This window comes from Desmodus rotundus, chromosome 9 (assembly GCF_022682495.2).
Source record: "Desmodus rotundus isolate HL8 chromosome 9, HLdesRot8A.1, whole genome shotgun sequence".
Lineage (NCBI taxonomy): Eukaryota > Metazoa > Chordata > Mammalia > Chiroptera > Phyllostomidae > Desmodus > Desmodus rotundus.
This window is the reverse complement of record NC_071395.1, coordinates 36,040,500-36,064,253: the sequence shown is the minus strand read 5'-3', so window position 1 is coordinate 36,064,253 and position 23,754 is coordinate 36,040,500. Positions and strand designations below refer to the sequence as shown.

The 23,754-nt window shown below is 37.1% G+C and overlaps 2 protein-coding genes across 6 annotated transcripts in view; one reads left to right on the top strand and one right to left on the bottom strand.

Moving 5' to 3' along the window:
- Positions 1 to 19,717, top strand: part of ESCO2 (establishment of sister chromatid cohesion N-acetyltransferase 2) — a 24,796-nt gene extending 5,079 nt beyond the window's left edge. Inside the window, exons 4-11 of one of the 2 annotated variants that reach the window (XM_045202381.3) lie at positions 413 to 503; positions 4,387 to 4,444; positions 7,187 to 7,313; positions 8,397 to 8,528; positions 9,409 to 9,498; positions 10,386 to 10,529; positions 12,228 to 12,403; positions 16,206 to 19,717. In XM_045202381.3, coding sequence (XP_045058316.2) covers positions 413 to 503; positions 4,387 to 4,444; positions 7,187 to 7,313; positions 8,397 to 8,528; positions 9,409 to 9,498; positions 10,386 to 10,529; positions 12,228 to 12,403; positions 16,206 to 16,338 — 951 coding nt within the window. In that variant the 3' untranslated portion in view covers positions 16,339 to 19,717. The remainder of the gene's footprint in view (positions 1 to 412; positions 504 to 4,386; positions 4,445 to 7,186; positions 7,314 to 8,396; positions 8,529 to 9,408; positions 9,499 to 10,385; positions 10,530 to 12,227; positions 12,404 to 16,205) is intronic. The other variant, XM_045202380.3, reaches the window with a different exon arrangement.
- The window catches only part of PBK (PDZ binding kinase), a 23,208-nt gene continuing 13,668 nt past the window's right edge, over positions 14,215 to 23,754 (bottom strand). For 2 of the 4 annotated variants that reach the window (XM_045202383.2, XM_045202385.2), the window contains exons 7-8: positions 21,665 to 21,838; positions 20,493 to 21,178 (exon numbers count right to left, since the gene is read on the bottom strand). In XM_045202383.2, coding sequence (XP_045058318.2) covers positions 20,979 to 21,178; positions 21,665 to 21,838 — 374 coding nt within the window. In that variant the 3' untranslated portion in view covers positions 20,493 to 20,978. Of the gene's footprint in view, positions 14,462 to 20,492; positions 21,179 to 21,664; positions 21,839 to 23,754 lie in introns of those variants that run through there. The other 2 variants (XM_053911855.2, XM_045202382.3) reach the window with 2 other exon arrangements.

The window sequence follows — 23,754 nt, the reverse complement described above, 5'->3', positions numbered from 1 at the left end:
TGCCTGTTTTTAAACCTTATGACAAAAGGTTGGCCCTTTCTAGTATGGTGGCTACTGGGGAAATTTTTGCCATTTTCACTCATTTTCCTTGTTCAATTTATTATAGAAAGGATGTTCTATGATCTCCATTCTGCAATCTTTGTCAGGAATTATAAATACATTTTTGATAGGATGACAAATTACACACTTAAATATGCATTCTTTGTCTTTTAAAAGGTTATGTACATTTAGTAAACAGAGGAAATTATCCTTAAAATAGGCTGAAAATTGAGGATTTAAAATCATGTTATAAAATAATTCATGATAAACTAGATATTTAGTTTTAGAAACATTTATTGGAATTTATTCACTAAATGGAAAATGATTTAAGAATTTCAGGTTTTTTAAAATTTTACCTATTCATTATCACCAGGATTCAAGTGGAGTAGTTTCTTCAAGGGTACATAAACCTGATGAAAATAAGTGTTCTCCTTTGGAAGATTCTCACAGTGAGAACAAGGCAGGTAAGAGAAAAGTTCTCAAAATAAGTTTATTATGACAATGCTTCATTACATGTATCAATATGAAATTATATAGGATAATTTGGCAAAAGCATATGGCAAAATCCATGAAGGTAGTGTACAAATGATGAAAGTTCATTACTTAGTAACTGTAGTTTATCGTTTAATGCTCACAACCACCCCAGGGAGCAGATTTGCGTGCATGTTTTATAGGTGAGGAGACAGACTTGGGCTACATGACCAGCCAGAGCAGATCAGACTCTCACCTGTCGTGGCCTTGTTTGTAGACAGTGAGCTCTAATTATTTTTTCAGTGCAAAGTTAAACGTTTGCCCACTTTCAATGTGTTTTTTTTCTCTAATCAACTACTATTTTAATTTTAATCTTTTTAAAAATAAGCTTTATTTTGCAATAATTTTAGATTTATAGAAAAGTTGTAAAGATAGTTCAGATAATTCCTGTATATATCCTTCACCCTATTTCCTCCAATGTTACCACCTTACATTACCATGGAACCTTTGTCAAAACCAAGAAACTCGCATTAGTACATGACTATTAACTAAGCTCTAGACTTTGAGTTCACCAGTTTTTCCATGAATGCCCTCTTTCTGTTCTAGGATCCAGTCCAGGACACCACACTGCATTTACTTTTCACGTCTCCTTAGTCTCTTCTCTGTGACATTTTCTCTGTCTTTTCCTTGTTTCCATGTTTATTTGTTCATTGTTTGTTTGTTTTTTGATACTGAACACAGGTTTGGCTGCCTGCCACTTCAAAAGCCAATACTAGAGAGGCAGGTACTGGTGTTCGGACAAATGGCTGATTCGACAGCTGGCAGCCTGTGGAGATGGGGGACACTCGTCCCAAAGCCCATCTTAACATCTCAGCACAGGCAGAGGTTTTTTAAGGAGGGAGAGGGAAAACAACAAAGAGATCAAGGGGAGGGGGTTGAAAAGTTCTCTATGTGCAGACCAGCACAGCCCAGCACAGTCCATTCTGAGAAGGACCTTGAAACTGGTCAAGTGGCGGTCTGGAGTGCATCTTCTTGGTATTACAGTTTAAGGTCAGCAAATCTCCCAGAGCTGGGATGCCTAAAGGCCGGAGTCTGTATCTTTTGAAGTTAGTTCCTATGATTCTTATACAAACATGCTGTTTATGTAGAAGCTACGTGTTAGTCAGAGTCAGCACTTACAGACACAATGTCAACAGAATGGTGGGGTGGGTTACATTTTCGACCTTGACATTTTTGAGCAGAATGTCCCTGAATCTGGTTTTGTCTGATGTCTTTATTGTGATTAAACTTGGAGTAATGAGTTTTGGGGAAGAATGCCACTGAGGTGAAGTACCCTTCCCATCACATAGGACTGGGGTTGCTGGTGTCCCTGTGACATGACAGAGGATGTTAACCTCCAGCGTTTGGTTGGGCTGAGGTTTGCCAGGTTCCCACTGTGAGTTACTCTTCCCGTTCCATACTCCAGTCTTGGGAAGCAAGCCAGTAAGTCTAGCCCACCCTTTCAGGGAGGGTTGGGGATTGAGCTCCCTCTCCTGGAGGGGGGAAATATTTATTTTTTATTTGGAATTCTTCTGAAGGGAAGAGTTGTCTCTTTGTTCTCATTTATTAATCTTTAGATAAATGAATGGACTCATGGATTCTTATCAGTATGGACTCATGAGTATTTATTTTATATTTTGGGTTATAATATAATACTACATTATTTATTCTAATGCTCAGACCATTGGGAGATCTCTTCAGGTCATTCTCTTTGGCATGTACCATCCTTTGGTTTTTTGAGCACTTCCTTACTATTTGGCATTAGTAAGATGCTCCAGGCTCCTTGTATTTTCCTTGTCCCAGTCCTAGAATTAACCATTTCTCCAAGGAATCGGGGTTTCTTCTATGGGGAATAATATGTAGAAACCAATACCTGGGCTCAGTATGCTCATTGCTACTGGCATGCCATTGTTTCTGGGCCCCCTCAGCAGACAGTCAGGAAATACATGTGTGTATCCTAGCCCATGTATGTACACACAGCTATCTTTGTTTCTGTATCTCTCCATCTGTATATGTACTAAAGAAACGTAAGTTCACATTTGATGTTCTGACTCTAATCCAGTACCACAGGGTTTATCCCTTTCCTGTTTATCTGTAACCTCCCTCAGACAGTGAAAAACCTAGTTCTCACCATTTACTCTCCACCTACTTCGTTCTTCATTCCCATACCTGCAGAACAGCTTTAAAATGGTTAATTCACAATCTATGAGAAACAAATGTACCAACTACAGAAATAAAGTATGGTTCTTTTGTCTTTAGTCTTACAATTTCTAGTCAAAACAGCGTTTTGTAAAGTTACGTAGGTCAGCTTCCCTTTCTTTCCCTACCGCCTGCAGAGTAGCTGTGCCGCACAGTTCTAATACAGTCAGCTTCATCTGTCACGGTCTGCAGTGCATCTCAGGAGCCCTCGACGCCTGGTTTTGGTTTTTACATGCAGGACACTTCCCTTCTTGTTACGTACAGTTCTGTGGATTTTGTCCAGTGCATAGAGCCGTGTGTCAACCACTCTAGTTCTCCACAAAACAGTCTCTCACCCCGCAGTTTCCCCTGTGTGTACCCTCTGTGGTCGCCACCGCCTCTTCTCCCATTCCCCTGGCAACCACTAATTTATTTTCTGTCCCTACGGTTTTACCACCAATGGAATTGTGCAACCTGTAGCCTTTCAATTCTGACTTCTTTTGCTTAGTAAAACGCATTTAAGATTCCTCTGCGTTGTTGTGTACATCAATAGTCCAGTGCCTTTTTTGCTAAACTATGGATATACCACACAGTCTGTTTATCTATCTCCCCTCTGAGGGACATCTTGGTTGCTGCCTGTTTGTAGCAGTTACGAACAAAGCTACTATAAACATTTGTGTGCGTGTCTTTCTGTGGACGTACGATTTCAAAGCACCTGGGTGAATACCCAGAATCATGATTACTGGGTTGTGTGCAAATCTAAGTTTTCACTTTATAAAAACCTGCCAAACTACTGTCCCACAACAACTATGCCATTTTGCATTTCCACCTGTAATGAGTACGAGTTCCTGTGACTCATTGTTCTTGCCACCACTTGTCTCTGTCAGTGTTTTGATGTTAGCCATTCTAATAGTGTGTGGTGATACCTCATTGTGCTTTTCACTGGACAAATGATGCAGAGCATCTTTCCATGTGTTTATTTGCCATCTGTATGTATGCCTGGTGAACTGTCTATTCAGATCTTTTGCTCATTTTTAATTGTTTTTTTTTTTATTGCTGAGTTTTAAGATGCCTTTCTGTGTGCTGGGTACAAGTCCTTGATTAGAAATACGATCGCAAGTTTTTACTCCCAGTCTGTGGCTTATCCTTTAAGTTTTTTTGCAGAGCAAAAAGTTTTAATTTGATAAAGTCCAGCTTAATTTTTCTTTCATGTATTGTGCTTTTTGTGTTTTATGTAAAAACTTAGCACCAAATCCAAGTTTGTGCGGATTTTTCTTTTTTATATTTTCTTCTAGAAGTTTTATTGCTTCACATTTTACATTTAGATGTGTGATCCATTTTGAGCTAACGTGTGTGTTTTCATTTTTTGCATATGGATGTCCAGCTGTTCCAGCACCATTTGTTGACTGTCTTTTCTCCATTGAATTACCTTTGACTTTTAGTCAAACATCAGTTAACTATATTGCAGGGTCTGTTTCTAGGCTCTCTGTTGTATTCCATTGATCTGTCTGTCTTTTTGCCAATACCATACTGTTTTGATTACTGTTAAATCTTGAAATCAAATAATGTATTTCGGTCATATTAGACTTTAAAATCTTAAGCTAGAAAACTTTGAGTTTATTTTGTAATGCAAATTATTGTCACTTTTTCCCCTACCAGTTTCTTCTGAGTTCACTGTCTATCCCATCTTCAGTGCATCTCCAGTCAGTACAAAAAGGTAGGAATTGCTCTTTTAATGTTCCATGACTATTTAATTATGAGTCCAATGGGTCTCTTTTTCTTTCTTAAACTTCTTAATTTGGAGAACAGTTTTTCCTTCTCTAGCAAGAGGATATTAAGAATAGAAGATGAAATCATACCCTTTCATAGCAACTTCCTAAGAACTTAAGAGTTGGGAGAAGAGAAAGATCTTTCTGGGCTTGAGTAATAATTGCTAACATATTTCTGTAGAACCTGGCCCATAATAAGTAGTTTATATTCTTTATCCTACTTAATCCTCGCAACAACCTAAAAGGAAGATACTCTTATCAATTCCGTTTTTAGCTGAGGAAACTTAGTAATTCAGCCACAGTTGTGAACTATTAGGTGGCAGAGCCAAGACTAGAATCCGTATTTGAATCAAAGCGCATTAGGCAGTATTGTTTACCCTGGGTGGTAATGTGTTAGTAAAAATTGATGTTTAATGAGCATTTACAGACTTAGATGTAGGTACCACTATTAACCCCATTTTATAGATAAGAAAACTCTGTCCAGAGGAGTTAGTAACTTGCAGCATTTTGATGCTATTGTAAGTCCCAGCAGAAGCTACCACTATCCTGGTCAAAGCTACGAGTAGGGTGTGGGGAGGCCTGGGTGAATGTGAGCTTGATGGGTGGAAAGTTCTGAAAAAGAAGTTTCTTAGAGTCTGAACACCTTCCTAAGCAGCTTTACTGCTTCTCTCCCCGTTTAATGGTAAATGACTACAGGCACTGAGCAAGGAACTTCCTAGCCAAGTTCTCCTACTCGTAGGTGTTCCTCACCTTAAAGCCACCTCAGAGGCTGGGTTGGGTGGGCAACTTTCCCCCTTCAAAGGCTGCAGTCCTATTTTTTTCATTCTTCCCTCTTCTCATCTCTCTTCTTTCATGCCTGTTTATTAAGGGTTGAAATCTATCACAGTTAGCTGATAAAGGTTGTAAACTAATTTAATCTAGCATAAGGAGATATTAGGATACTATTGGTTGAATCATTTGAAATTGCTATGTATGTAGAAGAACCCAAAAGGTCCGACAATAGATTTCTTGTGGTTTAATCTGTTTTACTTTAGGTAGACTAGAGTCTCTGGATTTACAGTCTCATGTTCATTTTTTGGTTTATTCCTTCATTTGGCAAACATTTATAGAGCATTATGTGGTACTGAACTATACTGAGTTTTTAGTTATGTGAAGATGAATAACATATGGTCGTGCTATCTAGGAAGTTATGGTTAGAGGAAGACAGGCATGTAAACAAATACATATAGTAAGGTGTTAAAATTGCTAAGACAGAAGTAAAGCGGTTGTGGGCATGAGCTGAGTCACGTAGCAAAGGTTGCATAGAGACCGGGGTCAGCAACCTAGACGCGTGTTTTCTATATTACAGGTGTTAAGTAATTACCATCAGCAGCTGGTCCAAGCAGTTTAAGGGCATTATATCCAGCATTTTTTAAATGGAATAATGCATCTCACATTTTTTTAAAGTTATATGTGTGTATCTCCATTGGTCATGATGCAAAATACATTTCTTACCCTAGGTTAGTGAAGTCAGTTTGAAAGCCATTCTAATTAAATGATCACAGGACAAGACAGCTTGGCTTAGCTTCAAGCCTTAGATAGTTTTTCCCACCTAGTGTTTTCTTATTGTCAGGTTTTTTTCTTTTTGAATTTCGTGCTTTAGGCACTAGGTTTGTTTCCTTGTCTATTTTTCTCTTTACCTCTACTCTCAGAGATATCTATTCCTTTGTTCCTTGGAAAACCAAGGTCCTTTTTATGACAAGGCAAGGGTTACAAACTCAGTGCCCACAGAGCAGCAAAACTGGGTGGAGAGTGGAGCCAGCTGGAGAATGCATGCCCCATGTAAAAGGGCATGGGCTGTTTAGCTTCATCTAGTAGGTTCTTTGAAGAAATAGAGGTCTAGTGATCTTATGGTTTCTCTTGCTATATTGGAAATACACATTTTTAAGTGAAATCCCTACATTTTTAAAATACTAGAAACTAATCCAAAGTCTTAAACACTGTGTGTCATTCAAAACTTATCTGCTAGCTGAATTTGGGCTGGAGGACTTCAATCTGCAACCTCTATAAGATAATCCTTACATTCTTTCCTAATGGGAAAAGGTTGCCTTGACAACATCTATCGGCCAAAAACATTTTTTCCTAAGAATTTGAGAATAGTAGGGTGCTGCTTTAGGTATGAGGACCAGTGCATGTGTTAGCTTCAACCACTGCCCAGGTAAAAAGTTGTTGGGTCATATATGCTGGTGGCTGACTTCCTACGGATCTGTGGGCTTTAATATTCGAGTCTACTCACTTGTTGTGGTATTCCAGGAATTTCTGTATACCTACATGGGTAAACATTGTCCTAAGAGGTGTAAAGCCAACAAAAGATCATTTTTTATGAGTGAGTCAAATTACAGAGAGATCCTGCACATGCGCGTCTGATACCACAGATGAAAGTCCCTGGGAACTGGAGTTATAAAGACGGGGATTTGAGTCTTGGCGCCATTCTCTAGTCGTTACTTTACCTTCAGTAAATGACTGATCCTGAGTGGGCCTGAGGCTTCTCATTGTTCCTAGTCCTATTGCTTTATCAAGTTATTGTCTCTAGAAAGCACTAAAATTGTCAGGTGCTCTACAAATGTCATATACGTATAGGTTTTCTTTTCATTGTAATTCTCTAAACATTTTAAATTATTAAATAACATTTATCAACTTTCTGTTTCAAGACCTGTAGTTGAAGAACAGTCTCCTGTGGGATCCGTCACACCTACTAACTTCCTGAAACAGATCAATACACAGAAGAATACTAATGCCAGAGATACAAATAAAGAAACAAAAGACCAGCTTGTTATTGTGAGTAGATTCAAAACAACGCTCCTCCTGTACGTGGCTCTCACATAGAGAACACGAAACCAGCCATGCTGTCTTAGCATCGTTAACATGGGTTATAGATATTGTGAGTTTTGTAAATGCCAGCTTTGTTGTAATGGCAGCATTTAAAGGTAGTCAAGTGAATTTTCAAATTGATAGTGTTGGGTGATGCTAGTAATTTAGCAGAAAGCTGATGAATAAGTTGTCTTCAAATAAGGAAGATTATTGTTGATCAGCAAAAGATTTAATGAGAATAGCTACATTATATTAGACTTGGGTTTAGCAAATTTTGGCCATGAGCCAAGTATAGACCACGGTCTGTAAGCTTAAAATGGCTTACATTTTGTAAAGGTTGGGAAAAAGGAGAAGAAAGTGTGACAAATCACGTGTGGTCTGCAAAGCATAAAGTATTCACTCTGGCCCTGAGACTGTTCAGAACCTGGTATTTCCAGTAACACTGAGCAAGGCCTTATGGGATAGAATGGGGTTCATTAGTAAGCCGTGACATCAAATATTCCTGACTTTCCCTGTTAATTTATCTGTGCTTTCCCTTAATTTTTGTTATGTATCATATTTATTTTTATCAACTCTTGGGGCAAAGAATCTTAATATTTCTAAATACTCAAGGGAAAAATACTATATAATGAATATAAAAGTCCTAAGACTTTTGCCCTTTGTCTTTGAAACAGGCTTTTTTAGGTTTCTATTTAAGAGCTTAATAAAGAAGCTTCCATTGTTCATCTTAGCTATAAACTTTAATTTAATCTATTCCTTCTTAGAACTATGGGTCTATCTAGGTAAAGAATCTTGATTTTTTCCTTTTTTACATGTCCATTCCAGAGATAGTTCTGTTTCTTTTATTAATTTATTGCATTTTTAGCTTTTTTCTTTTTCATTTTATTTGGGGGGCAGGGAAGGAAGAGATATACGACCCAGACTTTCATTTAGTATCTCACTTGTGCCAGCATAGAAGAAAAATAAGGACAAATGTGAAGGAATGGTTATGTGAACTAAATGCAGAGCTATTTGTGATATGTTTGGACGGCTCCTCCCTCCCCGTAATAGGACGCAGGCCAGAAGCATTTCGGAGCCACCATGTGTAAGTCCTGTGGCATGATCTACACCGCCTCCAACCCTGAGGATGAGCTGCAGCACGCCCAGTACCACCACAGGTTTATGGAGGGCATCAAATACACAGTGAGTCAGAAACCAGTCTTTCAGTTTGTCCTAAAAGTAAAGCTGCTTGAAAAGATACACGCCTTTTGCTTAAATATTGAAAGACTTACGTATCCATAAATATTTCACCATCTGCAGTTTTACTGTCCTTAATATTTGAGGCTAACAGTATTTAAAAGTTAAAAAGTGCCATTTTAAACTGTCTATCCCAATATAATAGAAGAATTGTTCTAGGTTAAGTGAATACCCTGCATTCTTACCTCCAGCTTTCTGAGCAGAGCAGAACAAAGATACAAAATTCAAATATGAGGATGCCCGCCTCGTCCTCACTTGATCATCTTCTTTAGAGACAGCCTTAGGGAACAGCTTTTCTATGACTTCTCCAGGCTTTTTCTTTTCTGAGAGGTCTCTTTATCAAGCAACTTTCTGGTCCAAATACATCCTATTGTTGCCCTTATCTTTATGATTGTACCTGCTACTCAAGTGCATTCTCTCCCCACCCCCCACTGTTTTTATTGCTGTGGCTCATAGCTTCATAATATTTTCAGCCTGTTTATTATTCTACCCATCCCCCCCTTTCCCACTCCTAATAATTTATTTTTTTCCAAGTTAGTAGGTACGATGGATCCTACATATTCCCATGAAGAGCATTCATTTGCCTCGTTTTAGAATAGGTTATGTATGCACACATCTCCCCACAGAGCGCCAGCCACTTGAGGACGGGCACTTTGTTTTAGGCATCTTTTATTTTCCCGTCCCCATTTTTTAATTGGATTTTGTTTTGTTTTGTTTTTTTTAATCATTCGCTGTTCTTTTTGTCCTCCAAACTAAATTATTTATTTAATGTTTTAAGTTTTTTTCCTCTTCAAATTAAAACTGTGACTTTTTTACCCTTTGGCAGGGCTGGAAAAAAGAACGTGTAGTAGCAGAGTTTTGGGATGGGAAAATTGTGTTGGTCCTGCCACACGATCCAAGTTATGCTATCAAAAAGGTACGAACACTAGCTTTTTAGTCCTCGTTCTCCTCCTGCTTCCCCTCCCCCACCAAGAAATCACCAGTGCTGAAAAGTGAAACGCCTTTGCTGATGCAGTCCACTCTGGTACACACGTAAGGATGGTTTTCACAGTAGCTCATACAAAACTGAACTCAGAATTATAAGACAAGTAAAGGAATGGCTGTTGGAGTTTAAAGACAACAGCTTGTTCCCTGACTGGTGGGGCTCAGCTGTTCAGGCCTTGTCTCACAGAAAGAAAGGTCGCTGGTTGGATTATGATTCCAGGTGAGGGCACAAGCCTGGGTTGCAGGTTCAGTCCCCGGCTGGTTGAGGTACTTATGAGAGGCAACCAATCAATGTTTCTCTCCCTCTCTATTTCTCTCTCTCCCTTCCCCCCTCTCTCTCTAAAAATAAATAAAATCTTAAAAAAAAAAAAAAAAAAGACAACAGCTTATCCTTTACCTTTACCTTCCACTTGTGAAAGATAAACTAAACTTTTCAGTGTTGAGAGATGAGTGGCTCCAGAGTCTACTTCTTGTGTTAGTGTTGCCTGCATGTATTTGGCTGGGTGTTTAGCCCCAGTAAACAAAGAATAAAGCTGAAACAAAACCTGTTTTGGCATTCATACTCCTTCTCCCTCCCAGGGGTCTGAATTTCTTTCTGCTGAAAGGAATCTTTAAAACAGGTTCTTAAACCCGGTTTGCAAAGTGGCAGGTACGTGCATCAATAGTGAAATAATTGGGAGCAGGGAAGGTTATGTAGATTTAGGAAATAGTGATAAAAGAGGCTAAAATGATAGTGATCATAAATTTTGTGTATATAATTATAGTTTCTCTTATACTTTTTAAAACAAATTCATCTCTTTTGGTTTTTAAAATCATTAGGTAGAAGATGTCCAAGAACTTGTCGATAGTGAATTGGGCTTCCAACAAGTTGTTCCCAGATGTCCAAACAAAACCAAAACTTTTCTCTTCGTATCTGATGAAAGGAGAGTAGTTGGGTGTTTAATTGCAGAGCCTATCACACAGGTATGTTGTAAGTCTTTTAAATTACTGGCATAATTTGTGAGCAAAATAAATCAGTTGGGAGAAGTCTCAACAGCATTTAAGACTACTACCATAAGTGACTTTTTTCCTGCTGAAACATCCTTGACCATATGAATAACTGAAGTTATTTATTTCTGTTAATATTTGTATTTTGCACTATAAAAGCAAGGTAACTTAAGTCAGTCTCATGTTCATGCAGTCATTTCTGTACCTGGCCTACAAAGTATAGTGGTTTAAAATAAGCAAATCTGTAGATCCCAGGTAATGAATATGTAGCTTAGTGCAGGTTAATACAGGGGTGGGCAAAACTAGGTTTATAGTCGTAAGTACACAATTTTTGTATTATTACTTATTATTGTATTATTTATTTGTCCTATTAGTCTTCTTTTTTTCCTATTATTGTTGTTATTTTGTATCTTTATATCTTTTGGGTAATAATGACTGGTAATTTAACTGACTTTTGCTCACCCCTGTATATTTGCCAAAATTGTTACTTGTTCCTTAATTAGAATCTACTTTAGGTACTAATTATTCAATGTTCTAGAAAAGGAGTTAGCAAACTATAGCCTGTGGGCCAAATGTGGCCACCACCTGTCTCTGTAAATGAAGTCTGACTGGAACATGGCCATGCTCATTCACTTCTGTGTCACATGCGGTTGCTTTTGTGCTACAGTGGCAAGTTAGAGTGGGTGCAACCCAGACCACATGGCTCAAAGACCCCAAATCGTTATAATTTGGCCTCTTAACAGAAAAAGTTGCCAGACCTTGTTCTACAATAGAGAGATGTAGTTTTTGCCTTCAAGGACTTTACAGGGTAATCTTTAGCTAGAGATTTATAGTTCAAATGTGTTCTTTCTATCTGTATCATATTCAACACTTAGGTCTCCTTCCTTTTAAAATACTTATATGTGTCATGAAATGAAGCTAGCATAAATTTATTTTATACTTTTTTGTGGAGGGGGAAAGGTTGGTGTGATTTTAAAGAGGTAGTAGCAAGGGGAAGATTTTTGTGATGATACAGTTAGTACCTCTGTACTTTGAGTGAGTGGTGGTGAAATGAGTACTGAATACTGGCATAATGAACTGTCATGAGATTATACACATACATTGTACACGTTGACTTCTTGGTTGTGATATTGTACCATAGTTATGGAGGATGTAACCCTTGGGGGAAACTGGGCCCTCTCTATAGTAGTTTTCTACTTCCTGTGAATCTGTAATTATTTCAAAATAAAATATTTTCTTAAAAAAACCATAGATGCCAACCAAATTTTGTAGTTAACATGTAAAAATCTTCTTTAGTGTTTTCAGTTTTTTAAAAATATCATATACATTTTAGGTTGGAGAGAATAAGAGAAGTTATGTATTTTATGTACTAAAAATCAGTCTGATTTTTTTTTTTTTACAGTTTTTTCTCTTTTTAATAAAAGGGGGAAGTTTCATAATGGTATGTAGTACACCGGCATGTTGGGACTATCTCAACACCACTAGTATTTTTTTCAAGCATTGTGTGACTATAAAAGAATAAATTCAATAAATATGAAAGAATTTTAACATTTTTGGTGAAGGGATAATAAGATTAATTTTAGACTCTTAAGTTTTGTTTAAGGGATGGTTTTTAAAAAGAAACGTGAACTTACTTGTATCGTTAACTCTAGATGCTTCTATGTATCGTTGCAGGCCTTCCGTGTCCTGTCTGAACCAACTGGTCCAGAATCCCCAAACTCTAAAGAATGTCACAGGGCTTGGCAATGTTCAGATATACCGGTACCTGCAGTCTGTGGGATAAGTAGAATCTGGGTCTTCAGACTGAAGAGAAGAAAGCGCATTGCAAGACGACTGGTTGACACTCTTAGGTAAGAAATATAATAAAATAAAATGGACCCAGATTGGTTTTCCCAGAACCATTCCCAGCTCATGACCCAAAGGGAATGATGTTGATAAGACACTTCTAGATAAATTCTATCAAAGTCAGGCTAAGTAAGGCAAGTGTTGGCACTGAAAAAAACCCCACAAAACGAAACTAAATTTACTCAGTTTAGGACACAGCATTCCCTTTCCCAGGTCTGAAACATAATAACCCAGTGCTTTTCAAACTACCTGTGGTGAAGGAATAGTTTAATTTGTTACAGACCAACACTTTAATAAAAGAAAATAAAGATGAATTTCTAGAAAATAAAATAGGAAAACAAAACAAAGGAAAATACAAGCCCTAATTTTATTCAGTTTCAACAGATGTAAAATTAACATTTCAATAAATATTTAATGATTAAATATAAAAGAAAATGAAAGTTTAAAAAGAGAATTACAGAAATTGTACATGTCCATTGATAGTAAGCAATTAATAGAGACTTATTATAACTCTTTTAAGTGTAACTAATGAAAAAATGAATTAGTAAGACAATCCACAGAGTGGGAGAAAATATTTGCAAACATTTATCTAATAAAGGTCTATTATATCTAGAATAAAAGAACTCTTTTAACACAATAATAAAAAGACATACAACCTAATTTAAAGACAGGCAGGATTTCAACAGACATTTCTCCAAAGAAATACAAATGGCTTGTAAACACATGAAAACCTGCTCAACATAACGAGTTATCCGAACTAAATCATGAATCAAAACCACAGTGAGACACCACTTCACACCACTTCACACCCACTAGGATGACTAATCAAAAAACGGGAAAATAGCAAGTGTTGGTGAGGATGAAGAGGAAATTAGACTCCTCTGCTTTGCTATAGGAATGCTGTGGAAACAGTCTGGCAGTTTCTCAGAAACAGACTGTTACGATATGACCCAGCAATTGTACTCCTACCTGTATATGCAAAAGAAGTGAAAGCATAAATCCACATAAAAACTGGTATGTGAATGTTCATGACAGCATTATTCTTAAGAGCCAAAAACGCATGAAAACCAAGTTCATGATTAATGGACATACACAATGTGGTGTATCAACCTTGAAAACATTATGCTAGTTGAAATAAGCCAGTCACAAAAGACCCCATATTGAATGATTCCACCTAGAGAAAATGTCCAGATAGGCAGATCCATAGACAGAATGTAAATTAGTAGTTTCCAGGGCCTGAGGGAAGGGTGATGGGAGTGTGATGACTGCTGGGTACAGGGTTGCTTTGGGGGTAATGAAAGGGTTCTGGAAGTAGATATTGGTGATGGTGGCACAGTTTTGTACTATTACTAAAAAGCCGCTGAATTGTACACCTTGAAGGATTGAGCTTTACAGTATATGAACTATATCTCAAATAGCAATTCTCCATTTTAAACTCCTGTGCATTAACACTGTATATTAATATTTAAAAGTTTCTAATGTGACAAATGAGCTTATTTCTTGCTCATGTTAATTTACCTAATCTAGACTGGATGGGTGAGTTTCACGACACTTACTCTCTCAACTTCTGTACTTGGTAACAGATTACAAACCAGTGAGGGAGCACACTTTGACCAGAACAAGAACCACACTTTGAGTAGCACCATTCTAGCCTTTTGAGTTCTATACACGTTTTAAGAAAGAACACCAAGGACCACTGGGGGGATCCCATCTTTGGTCATAATCCTACTCACCCACATACACTTTATAAAGCAGGGCAGTGAGAAAAATTGGTGTCTACAGAGATTTTTATTGGATAGTTATGAAATCTCATTTCCTATATTTGATATGAAGAAATACATAACTTTATATGTAGAATGCCAGTATCTTACCTAGTTCCACCAGGAAGTGGTCTAGTGCTTCTCAAACTTGAAAGTGCGTATGGATCACCTGGGGGTCTTGTTAGAATGCAGGTGCGCTCCGCAGGTCAGGGTAGGGCCTGAGACTCCTAGTAAGCTCTCCGGTGATGATGAGTGTTGCTGGTCTGTAGATCATACTTTGAGTACTAAGGCAGCAGGTTATCTCTAAGCCATAATGAATAAAAGTTAAGTTGCCCTCGACAGAGGAATATAAAATACATTCGTTTGAGAACATACCTTTTCTGACATGTCCGAGTTGAAGATACAGGTAACAATTGACAGCTAGCCTGTATATGAGGAGCCTTAGGCTGGATTTTCCCTTGTCTGTACAGGCAATGTATGTTTAAATCCTCACAAGGGTAGAATATTATTCCTAGTGATTTTACATAAGAATCACGGGAGGCTCAGGTGGGATTATTAAGTACAAACTTACGCTGATAAGCTAGCTAGTAAAAGGACAGTTAGGACTCAACCACAGATGTAGTGTATTCTACAGCTGATATCACTAATAAAGACAGTAAGAACTATTTAATCAAGCCAATATTTCGCTGTGGACATTCAGCAATAAACACTATTCATTTATATAGTAAGGATACCAGAAGCTTTACTTTTAATTGAATCCAATCCTTTCAGTTTTTATTTTGAAGTGGTTTCAAAAAAAAAAAAAAAAAAAAAAGCAAGAATAGTAAAAAGAACCCCCATATACCTTTGCCCAGGTTCATCCAGTTTTAACATTTACTTTGTACTTCAGTGTATAATTATTTCTTAAGAACAAGGATATTCTCTTACATAAGCACAGTTCAACGATCAAATTCAGGACATTTAATATTGATGTAATGCTTTTGTCTAATGTATAGTTCATATTTCAATTTGGGCCTTTGTCTCAAATGTCCTTTATAGCCTTTTCTTTCCCCTGTCCAGCATCGCATAATGCACTCAGTCGTCATCTCTCTTTAGTCCTCGTTTCCCTTAACCTGGACCAGTTTTTTGGCCTTTGTCTTTTATGACATTGAAGAGTACAGGCCAGTTACTTTATACACTATCCCTCAATTTTGTTGAATTCTTTCAACCATTTCATTTTATTTCTTTTAATCCTAACTGAGCTCTGGATCAAGGAGAGTTGTAGTCAAAGTGCAGATTAGTTTTTATCCTCTTAAAGCTCTGAGTTATGTGGTATAATTGAAAAGAATACAGTTATTGGTTAAAATCAGTGGTGGGTTTCTTTGGTTTTTATTATCTATGGCTTTTAATCAGCAATATTGCCTCTGAGTAGTTGCTTGCTACTGTGGATCACCTAGTCAGCTGGATGGTTTGTATGATTCCCTTTGTCTTAGCAGAATTTTTCTGGACCTCAGTTTTCTGTTCTGTGAAATATTAGACTTCCATCTCAAATCTAAAGCATTAATTCATGCTCTGGCCGAGTGGCTTAGTTGGTTGGAGCGTCATCCTGTACACCAAAAGTTTGTGGGTTCGATCCCCAGTCAGGGCACATACCTAGGCTGCAGGGATCAAGTGTGCATACAAGAGGCAGCAGGTCGATGCTTCTGTCTTCGGGTGAGGGTTAAAAAAATAATAAAGCACTAAGTGATCTGATCATTTAATAAGGTATAAATTATTTTTTGAGAGGGAAAGGGAAGGAAACATCAATGTTGCCTCTCGTATGTTCCCCAACAGGGGACTGAACCTGCAACCCAGGTATGTACCCCCGACCAGTATTGAACTGGTGACCTTTCGGTTTATAGAATGGCACTCCAACCAACTGAGCCACACTGGCCGGGCTAAAACGTTCAATTAAGTATTTATTTAAAGAGATTTAATTTTTATATTTGGATTGCTTTAAAATAAATTGTGCTAATGTTTAACCAAAATTTAATTTGGTTCCATTGTTTTGTCTTTTCCTCTTTTTTAGGAATCGCTTCATGTTTGGCTGTTTTCTCAGCACTGATGAAATAGCATTTTCTGACCCAACACCGGATGGCAAGTTATTTGCAACCAAGTACTGCAACACCCCTAATTTCCTTGTATACAACTTTAATAGTTAAAGCTGGTTTCAACTATGGAAGAGTTACTATATGGATGAGTTCGGACAACTTATATAACTATTTAGCAAATGTTAAAAATACCGAGGTTCACACACACACAATCTGCTGTTCCTTATGAATTGAAAAGTCAGGGCTTTGTTAAAAAGTATCTGGAGATTCAGAGGAGAAATCTTTGGATGATGTATACTAGTAGCACTCTGAATCCTTAATTATGAAACTCAGCAGACATATCTGGGAAATTACTTCTTACATAAGAACACTGACAAACAAGGTGGTTTTCAACAGAAATGTGACTGACTGCTTACCTTTTCTGGAGCACTTTTGAACCAGGATTATCTCATGCTCAGTCAGAAGCAAACAGGCAAATTTAAAGACATAATTTTCATGCCCAGTGTTTAAAGGTAGTTCCTGAATTCTGTACCCAGAATCCTCACCTTATAGGTAGCTCAGTTTGAATATATTTATAAAGTTTTAAATTTATAATTTCTAATGGGGTTAGAGGGTAAAGACTTCCATATGCTTTTATGTACAAAAGAATTCTATAGTTTGTTTTAATCTCTTTAAAAATCATTAATCAAAAGCAGTTCTCACCAGATTTAATTAAAACTAAACTTAGTAATTGCACTATTGTAATTTAATTTTTGGTGTATGCTAATTGTGCTACTTATCCTTAGTGAAGTTATTACTGGGAATTAAAATTCACAACAAAATGGATGCCCCAGTGGGGATTAGATGACTCACAAGGTTGGTTACACTTAAAATAGTTTTGCATGTCTGCAATACATCTCACTTGTCCTGCGACACCTAACAAAATGTATTGTGTCAGTACCAAGGTTAGTGAGTAAATACAGGGTCTAGCAGAAGTAATGCCTGCTTGAGTGTGACTGGGAGGGTAATAATATGGGTGTGATAATTTAGTTTTAATTTGAACATTTCACCTAAAATGTCATATGGTGTGCTTGAGTGTGATAGTATGTTTTGCAAATACATGCTTATGACTCTAATAAAAAGAGGGTGTTATTTGTGCCGGACCCTGTATACCTAGGCCGATGGGCCAGAGAACGTGATCTTATGTAAATACAGCTAAATGTTTTTAATCTTTTTAAGAATAAGTTTGCTATTACAATTTGTGGCTACTTTGAAAAGCAAAGAATTATTCAGATTGTTGAATCTAAAAAACATTTGACTGCTATCTGGCAATAATTCTCTATGGAAGTAGTTTTCCAGGTTATAACTTTAGAGTATGTTCATTTATGTTCTTTTATTTGCCTGTAAGCTAACATGGTACCAAAAGTTAAAAGCCTGAGTTCCAAAAGAATGTGGAAGTGTTAAAATGTAATTATGCGAACATTTTTATGTTATTTTCTGCAGTTTTTTGTTTTAAATTTTATTTTAAAAATTTTATTAACATTATTTGTTCAATGCTTTTGTGATGGATCAATTAAAATTCTTTTCAATACTCTCTTCATCTATTTTCATACAATTGAATATACTAATTTCTTTTTTTTGTGGCTATAAAAAGAGCAGTACATGCTCTTTGTAAAAAAAAAAATCATTGAAAACATATCCATCCACACAAAAACCTACACAATTATTTATAGCAGCTTCATTCATAACTGTCAAAACTTGGAAACAACCCAGATATTCTTCAGTGGATGAATAAACAGCTACATCGAGAAAATGGATTACTATTCGGCACTAAAAAAGCCATAAAAAGGCATGGAGGAGCCATAAATGACTATTACCACATGAAAGCCAATCTGAGGCTACCTTCTGTATGATTCCAAGTACATGACATTCTGGACAGGCAAAACTGGAGAGTAAAAATGTGTGTGGCTGAGGGAGAGATGCGTAGGAGGAGCACAGGATTTTTAGGGCAGTGAAAATATAATACAAGTACATAGTCATAGTCATGTGCCACCTGACATTTCAATCAACACCACAATGAATATATGATGGTGGTCCCACAAGATTACAGTGGAGCTGAAAAATCCCCATTGCCTAGCTAGCAACATCGCATAACATCACAGCGTAACACGTTACTCATGTTTTTGTGGTGATCCTGGTATAAAAAATACTACCGAGTTGCTAATAGTATAAACGAATAGCACGTAGAATTATGTGCAGTACATAAGAATAGTAAGTGACTGTTACTGATTTGTGTATTACTACACTTTACCACTATTTCAGTGTACTCTTATTTTAAAAAGTATACTATAAAGTAGTATGCTGTTCCTCCAGTAGCAGCCTCACATAATCTTGTGTTTAAACGCATTTCTCAATTGTGTCTTTTTCTCTTGATTTAATCTCATGTTGTTCTGTTCATCACGGTCCTTAAGCATCTCAAATCCACTGCTAATAAGAGGCCACCTTGAGTGACTGACTTGGAAACGAATTTAAAGTGATTAAGGAAGGACTACAAAGGTGGAAAATCAATGATCGCTACTGCTCACTAGCCAGATATGTCCCACTCCACCAAAGCCACATTCTTGAAGAACAAGAACAAAATGATGGAAGCTGTTAAGGAATCTTCACTGAAGGCAATACTAACAAAAGCTGGGGAAACTTCTAAGCCTGGCTTGAAGACCAGACAGGCATGAGCCGCCCAGCCCCAGGATGATCACTGGAAAGCAAAAACTCTGCTTGAGGTGTTGAAAGGCTGGACCCGACCACAATGTTGAATTTACTGCTAGCTCTGGGTGGTTTAAATGATTAAAGAATTGTTTTGGGACATATAATTCTTTGTTGTGTGTGTATGGGAGGCTGTTGACAGTGCTGACAGTGTAAACAGAGATAACTACTGTTAACCTTTTGCTGCATGTCTATCAATATATTGTTTTTCATTTCCGATTCCCTCTTTTCTTTCCTCCTTCCAAAATTATACTCACATTGGCTATTGACTTTCATGTCTATATATTTTTTTACTTATACTGTGAATATTTCCACATATCATGATTCCTCAAAACATGACATTAAATGCACAGTTAAAAAAAAATTGTTATCCATTACATAATGTAAAAGTGAGTGATGAGTCTGCAGGTACTGATGTGAAAGCAGCTGAAGAATTTTTAGAAACTAGATATGATGATTGTGGAGGAAATTTACATGACATAGCCAAAATTCAATACGGATGAACTCTGAACTCTCCTTATTCTGCAAAGGACTTTCATCCATAAAGAGGCCAAGTCAATGCCAGGTTTCAAGGCTTTTAAGGACAAGGTAAGTCTTGCTTTGTGACCTGGCAGTGAAAACCCCAGGGCCTTCAGACTTTTCTAATATTAAGACTACAGATTTCAGTAAGCACATCTTTAGCCACATCCCACAAAAATATATATTTTTCATTAAAAATCTTTTCTAATTTCATTTTGATCATTACTTTTGTGTCATGTTATTGTTTTAAAATTTCACCTTGTAGGTCTTAAAGATTTTATTTATTTTTAGAGAGGGGAAGGAGGGAGAAAGGGAGAGAAACATCAAACACTGACTGGTCATCTCTTGCATGCCCCCAACTGGGGACCAGACAGACCGGCAACCAAGGCATGTGCCCTGACCGGGAATTGAACCAGCAGCCTTTTGAGGCTCAATCCACTGAGCTATACCAGCCAGGGCTGTCACATTAATATTTTGATAGAAGGTATGCTTATTAATGATCTGTGTACCATTGCTCGGTACAATCTCACATAATAGGAACCCTGTAGCCCTGACAGAGGTGGCTCAGCGGTATGCCCGGCTAGACTGCCAAGCACAATTCAATAACTGAGAATTTCCCAGGGGCAGCTGTGATTGACAGATGGGAACTACTGATCCAAATCACCCTCATTTTACAGATTAACAAAATAAGGCCAAGAGAGAAACCCACTCACTCACTCAGCAACTCTAATGACCGCACTCAGATCAATGGAGATGAAATAGATAATACTGTTCTGGTAACTAAAGTGTCCTTTTTTTCTATCATACTATAATTATTTTTACACACCAGAACTGTGACACGCTTAATTTAAGCTTTAGATTAAGTAAATAAAAAAGGGATCTCAGTACAGAATACACTAAATAAATGAAAGCAAAGACCAAAGATCTGGGGAGAACCAGGAGGGCAAGACAAGCCTTCACCAAGAGTGTCTGGAAACACCCAAGGGGCTACTCTTCTGAGCCACAGTCTCTCAGCTCCCAGAAACCATATTTAATAAGCACACCAGCCCAGAAAGAACAGCAAAGTTTAATGTTTTAAAAGACAAGCAAATGTAGACACATTCTGTACTGCAAAGTGCTAATTTAAATAGAGCCATTAAAATAGAATATTTAAGATTAATAAAATTATTGGTCACTCTACCCATATTAACGTTAGACAAATATTGCTATTGTTTTAAATCTCTATGAGGAAGTTGTAATACTTCTAAAATTCAAAATAGTTTCTCAAACTTTATAGAAAACCCACTATGATATCAAATGCTGATCACATGAAATACCTTTATAATAGAGAGAGTTTTCAAATGTTAACAAGGTGCTATGGTTCTAAAATAGGCCACTTTCAAAGAGTAATAATTATGGATTATCATAGTAACTACATAAATATATTATAATAAACAGAACAATTTTATGCGTAAGCCATACTTGAAGCTCAGGCAGTTACGAATATGAGCTCACTGCACATCCATTTCCAATGCTTCAACGATGTGTGCAGCGGAAGGACGGTCTTTAGGATCTTCATTAGTGCACACAGAGAAGAGCTCAATTACTTTCTGGTATGTTTCATCCAGTTCTTCCATATTAATAGGTGGCCTAGTTCCCAAAGCCGCATAGTATGCTTCGTCATCGAAGTCACTTTCATCAAAAGTTTTATCTGCTCATGAAGGAGTTTGAAACAAAATCACTTTTAAATCACGGAAAAAACTTACCAACTGCTCAAACTCACCCTTTTGAAACAAGAACTTATCACCCAATATGCTTTTCATTACAACCACAGTCTCTTCAATTGTTCGGCCACGGTGCAGATTAGCTACTGTCATGGATTTAATCCATGGTCATCAGCCCCTTACTAGGACAGCTTTCTAATCTCAGGCAAGGGGAGTTTTTAAAGTAACTTTTTGCTCCTCTGAATTTTCTCAGTTTATCTCCCTGTTCTGAACTAATCTATATCTCAACTGTATAAGATTAAACCAAGGCGGCACCAAATTAGTCATCAGTATTAATATAATCTATACCTCATGCCACTAAATCAAACACTTTGCTCATTTTAAAACTTAATAGAAAAATAAAATATAATTATATACACTAATCTTACTTCAAACCAAACAGATTAGGATTTACATTAAAAATATAATCATACCGTCGTCATCGTCGTCCAAAAGAGTAATGTGTGGAATAGATAGAGTCATCATTTCCCACAGAGTAAGGCCAAAGGCAAATATGTCTGCCTTGTCAGTGACAATGCCATTCTCCTCCAAAGCCTCCTTGGGTTTCCAAGGCTCAGTGCCGATATAGCAAGCCTCAGGGCCAGTTACTGAAACAAGTGAAACACAGGTGAAATTGTCTCAAGGGCAAGCACTAGAAATCACCGAGAAAGGCAAGCAAACCACTCCCCCTACCCCGCCACCAAAAAAATAATAATAATAATAATAATACAGGGAAAATGATTTGACGTGTAATTTAAAAGTTATTAAATATAGCCAATAAACATGAAAAAAATACACTCATTAATAAGAATTACTTTATCCCTATCAGACTGATAAATATTCAAAAAGCTGGATGGTTGGCGAGGGTGTACAGAAACAGCAATTCTCTTAGAAAGTGGCAGGAATATGAAGAGATCGTGGATGTCAAGAGTACAGACTCCGGAGCCAGGTTGTCTTGCCTGGGTTCAAAGACATTTGCAAGCTGTGTTACCTTATAAGCAGGCAGGTCATTTAATCTCTGTGTCTGCTGCTTCAGTTTTCACACTATGCTATTCAATATTATTGGCTGAGCAAAGTACCATTTCTATGCTTCTATGATTGCTAACTCAGGGGAAGGGGAAGGGTCTAATCACATATTGGCTTCTGCCCCGCAATGATACAGATGCACTCTCATTTCCATCTAAGCTTCAGCCAACTTTTTAATTTCAATGAAAAGGCCAGCTAAAATTCTGGTTGGGATTGGATGGAATCTCCAGATCAGTCTGGGAAGAATTAACATCGTAAACAGTACTGCATCTGCCAACCCACAGTCATGATCTTTCTCCATTTACTTATACCTCATTCAGTTCTCTTAGTGATGTTTTACGGTGTTCTGTACCTGGTTGACTTTTTTGTTAGATTTATTCTTAAATATTTTATGCTTTTTGGTACTATATGTAGACATATAACAGACCACTTATTAATTCTAATAGTTCTTTTGTAGATTGAGATTTTTCTATGTCAACAATCATATCAACTGTAAATATGAACAATTTCATTTCCTTTCCAATCTTGATGGCCTTTATTTTTTTCTTGATTTTATCAGGACCGGAGGACAGTGTTAATTCACACTGACCAGAGCAGGCATGCTGCCTTTGTCCTCTACGGAAGTACAATGTTGCCTGCAGGTTTTCCTGTAGCCACCCTTTCTGAAGTTCCTTTCTCTATTTAGCAAGTTTTTTTTTTAATCATGAGTGGAATATCGATTTTGTCAAATGGTTTTTCTGCATCTGTTGAGATGACCATGTAGTTTTCGAATCTGTTAATATGGTAAATTGTGTTGACCACTGAATGTTCACTTTTCTTTCCTGGGGTTAAAACCTCGTCGGTCAGATGTACTATCTATCCTTTTTACATACTGTTAGATTCAATTTGCTAATATTTTGTTAAGGATTTTTGTAACTATGTTTGTGAAGGACATTGGACTATGATTTTTTTTCATAATGTATTTGTCAGGTTTTGATGAGTTCGGCTGGTCTCAGAAGAAATTAGGCAGTGGTCCCTACTCCTCTTATTTTCTGAAAAAAACTAAAATCATTGCCATTTCTTCCTTGGATGTTTGATAGAAATTCACGTGAAAAGCATCTGGGTTTTGGGTTTTCTTTGGGGGAATGTTTCTTTCACATTGCAATATTTGGATTTCCTATTTCTTCCCATATCAATTTCAGTAAATTGTATTTTTCAAGGAAATTGTTCTTTTCATCTGAGTTGTCAAATTTGTTGGCACGGAGCTCTCTGTAACAATATACAGATCTTTGAATGTGTGCAAAATCTGTGGCAATAACTTCTCATTCCTAATATTGTGATTTGTGGTCTTTTTTTCTTGAGCAGCCCAACTAAGACTCAATTACAAGTATTTTAATCTCCTAACACATTTGGGTTTCTTTGTTTCCAATTATATTATAATATCTGGATGTATAGCACTGAGGACAATGAATGTCAACCATTAAGCTATTTCCACTTTTTGTAATGTGAAGTTTTCTTT